Source organism: Pterocles gutturalis, unplaced genomic scaffold (assembly GCF_000699245.1).
Source record: "Pterocles gutturalis isolate BGI_N339 unplaced genomic scaffold, ASM69924v1 scaffold36132, whole genome shotgun sequence".
NCBI lineage: Eukaryota > Metazoa > Chordata > Aves > Pterocliformes > Pteroclidae > Pterocles > Pterocles gutturalis.
Genome location: NW_010113987.1, coordinates 1 through 2,898, shown reverse-complemented (window position 1 = coordinate 2,898; position 2,898 = coordinate 1). Strand labels below are relative to the sequence as shown.

General features: G+C 55.0%; 1 protein-coding gene across 1 annotated transcript; it reads left to right on the top strand.

Annotated features, from left to right (window-relative positions):
- Nucleotides 1–155: 155 nt before the first annotated feature.
- Nucleotides 156–2,889, top strand: ILF2 (interleukin enhancer binding factor 2; the record flags this gene model as incomplete). Its single annotated transcript, XM_010074710.1, has 10 exons — nucleotides 156–191; nucleotides 1,069–1,173; nucleotides 1,313–1,390; nucleotides 1,524–1,626; nucleotides 1,710–1,775; nucleotides 1,890–2,006; nucleotides 2,107–2,185; nucleotides 2,321–2,408; nucleotides 2,551–2,612; nucleotides 2,779–2,889. Coding segments are annotated over exons 2-10 (803 nt in total), but the record flags the coding sequence as incomplete, so codon positions are not given.
- Nucleotides 2,890–2,898: the final 9 nt, after the last annotated feature.

Here is a 2,898-nt window from a genome sequence, read left to right as displayed (position 1 = left end):
GGTGTGAAGATCCCTGTCCTGTCTCTGTAGGGCTTTTCTTGCGTCTCGGGAATAAATCTCCACAAAACGGCGCTGGGGGCGGGGCTGGGGGGGGGCGGTGGTGTGCCTCTCCCCAGAGAATAAAGGTGGTTTTTCTTTCCCCCTTTAGGTTCCGGCCCTTTGTGCCGCACATCCCCTTTGATTTCTATGTCGTGAGTAACCCTCTCCTACGGAGCTGTTTGCAGGCAACAGCTGGGGCACTTTTCCTTGCTTTAAGATGCTCCTTTGTCCGATGGTTTGGTTTCTTTTAGTTTAGCCGGAGCAGAGGAGCTCCCTGAAACTGCTCTTGGTTCAGTGTTCAACCCAAAACACATCTTCCTACAGTGGGTGGGAGCGCTTGTGGCGCAGGGGCTGGCTAGGCTGCAGCTGAGGAATGATCACAACAATCCAACGCTTTGGTTGAGTGTTTCGGGTTTTTAAGGCACTCCTGAGCCTCAGTACTGTCACAGGAACGTGGCTGGGTGGCTCCTGGAGCTGTCACTGACCTCTCAGATGGTCTCCAGGCTCCTTTGCCACGTTGGTCCCTGCGAGGACCAGCAGCAACATGTTTCCCACCTTTTACAGGAGGAAATAATTTCCTCCTCCTGCCGAGCATTTCTCCTTCACCCCCACATGACTTCCAGGGCAAACAAGCTCCCTTACGCACTTGCCTTCCAGGCATGGCAACCGAAAAGCTCTGCAAACAAAGGGTGTTATTTTTACGGGGTTGTAATATAGTTAACACCATCTGGATAGAGCCCTGGTTAAATTAACTCTGCCCTGTCGCGGCCACACGGCCCGTGGTGGCTCCTGTGCCGTTTCCAAAGAGCTGCTGATCCTGTCGGAACGGTGAGAACACACAGGCAGGACAGGCAGATGCTCTCCCTCCCTTAGGAGAACGTGAAATTATAAAAAGCAACAAGTGAAAAGCACAATGGGGAACTGCAAAGGAAATGAGCGGCGGATAATTAAAGAAAAGATTTTTGCTGATGAGTGGGTTGAACCAAAATAATCTTGGGCATCACAGTCTGATATCCGATCCCGTTTCAGTGCGAAATGGCGTTCCCTCGCGTCAAACCCGCCGCTGATGAGACCGCGTTCAGCGAAGCCTTGCTGAAGAGAAACCAGGATCTTGCTCCAACCGCCGCCGAACAGGTTTTGTGCTGAAAATTGCCTTAAATTCTTTGGCGGGATGTTACCACAGCTTTAGTGGACGTAAAACCAGACTGTCCGTGATTATTTCAAATCTGAATAACTGACTAGTGCCACCGCCTGTCTCCCAATTCCTTTCCAGGCTTCCATTCTGTCTCTGGTGACCAAAATAAACAACGTGATCGACAATTTAATCGTAGCACCAGGAACGTTTGAAGTGGTGAGTCCAGAATGTTTCCACGGGGGGGATGCAGGCGTTCCAGCTCCCCGAGCGGATTAAAGCTTCACGCCAGCTCCTGGAGCGTCACGTGGGTAATTCAATTCACTCAGTTTTGCTTTGCTCTTTCAAACAGCAAATCGAGGAGGTTCGCCAGGTGGGTTCCTACAAGAAGGGCACCATGACAACGGGGCACAACGTGGCCGATCTGGTTGTGATTTTGAAAATCTTACCGACCCGTGAGTATCGGCGGCGCGGCTGCTGACGGAACGCACTGCTCAGCCCCACTCTCACCACCTCTCCTCCTCCTCCTCCTCTCTAGTGGAAGCCGTGGCAGCCCTGGGAAACAAAGTCGTGGAAAGTCTGAGAGCACAGGACCCCAGCGAAGGTGGGACTCTCCTGTGGGTGGGACAGGGTCGAGGAGGACGTGGGCTGCTGCGGTCGCGGATCTTTCCTGCGGTCCCGGTAAGCTCTTCCCTGAGGAATTCCTCTTTCTCCCCAGTCCTCACCATGCTGACCAATGAGACCGGCTTCGAGATCAGCTCAGCCGACGCAACGGTGAAGATCCTCATCACCACGGTGCCGCCCAATCTCCGCAAGCTGGACCCTGAACTGCACTGTAGGGGCTCTGCTCGCTCTGCCCCACATGTGAACCTCCCCCAACTCCCCCCTCTCGCCTTTTGCTTCAAACCCATGATATTTTCTGCTGCTTCTTCCAGTGGACATCAAAGTGCTCCAAAGCGCCCTGGCCGCCATCAGGCACGCTCGCTGGTTTGAGGAGAATGCTTCGCAGTCCACGTGAGTTTGGCCTCCAGCTGTGGCTCCGAGGCCTGAGCAAAATAATCTCCAATTCTGGGGGCCAAGCCGGGAGCTGTTCCTGCAGCAGGGAGCTGCGAGAGGTGTTACAAACCTTCCTCCTGCTGCCTTCTCCAGGGTGAAGGTCCTCATCCGCCTGCTGAAAGATCTGCGAATTCGATTCCCCGGCTTTGAGCCCCTCACGCCCTGGATTCTGGACCTGCTGGTGAGCGCCGCAGGGGGAATGCTGATGCTGTGCTGGATGTGAGAGCTACCTGCGTGGCTCCGGCGTGTAAAGCAGCTCCTGCCACAGGAGGAGTCAGGAAGCAGCTCTCCTCCTCACTTGGAAAATTTTGTCACCTCCCCAGGGGCACTACGCCGTGATGAACAACCCCACCAGGCAGCCGCTGGCGCTCAACATCGCCTACAGGTCTGTCGCCATTTGCTTCACTCGTACGATTCCAGTTCGGTTTTGAACATATCGAATAAAACCAGCGACACCAGCAGGAGCCAGAGCAGACTCCCCGCGTAGATGTGACTCCAGCCGTGGTTCTGCGCTGGGAACGGTTCCTGACACCAAACCTCTCCTCCTGTAGGCGCTGCCTTCAGATCCTGGCCGCGGGGCTCTTCCTCCCCGGCTCCGTCGGGATCACTGATCCCTGCGAGAGCGGAAATTTCCGAGTCCACACGGTGATGACCCTGGAGCAGCAGGTGAG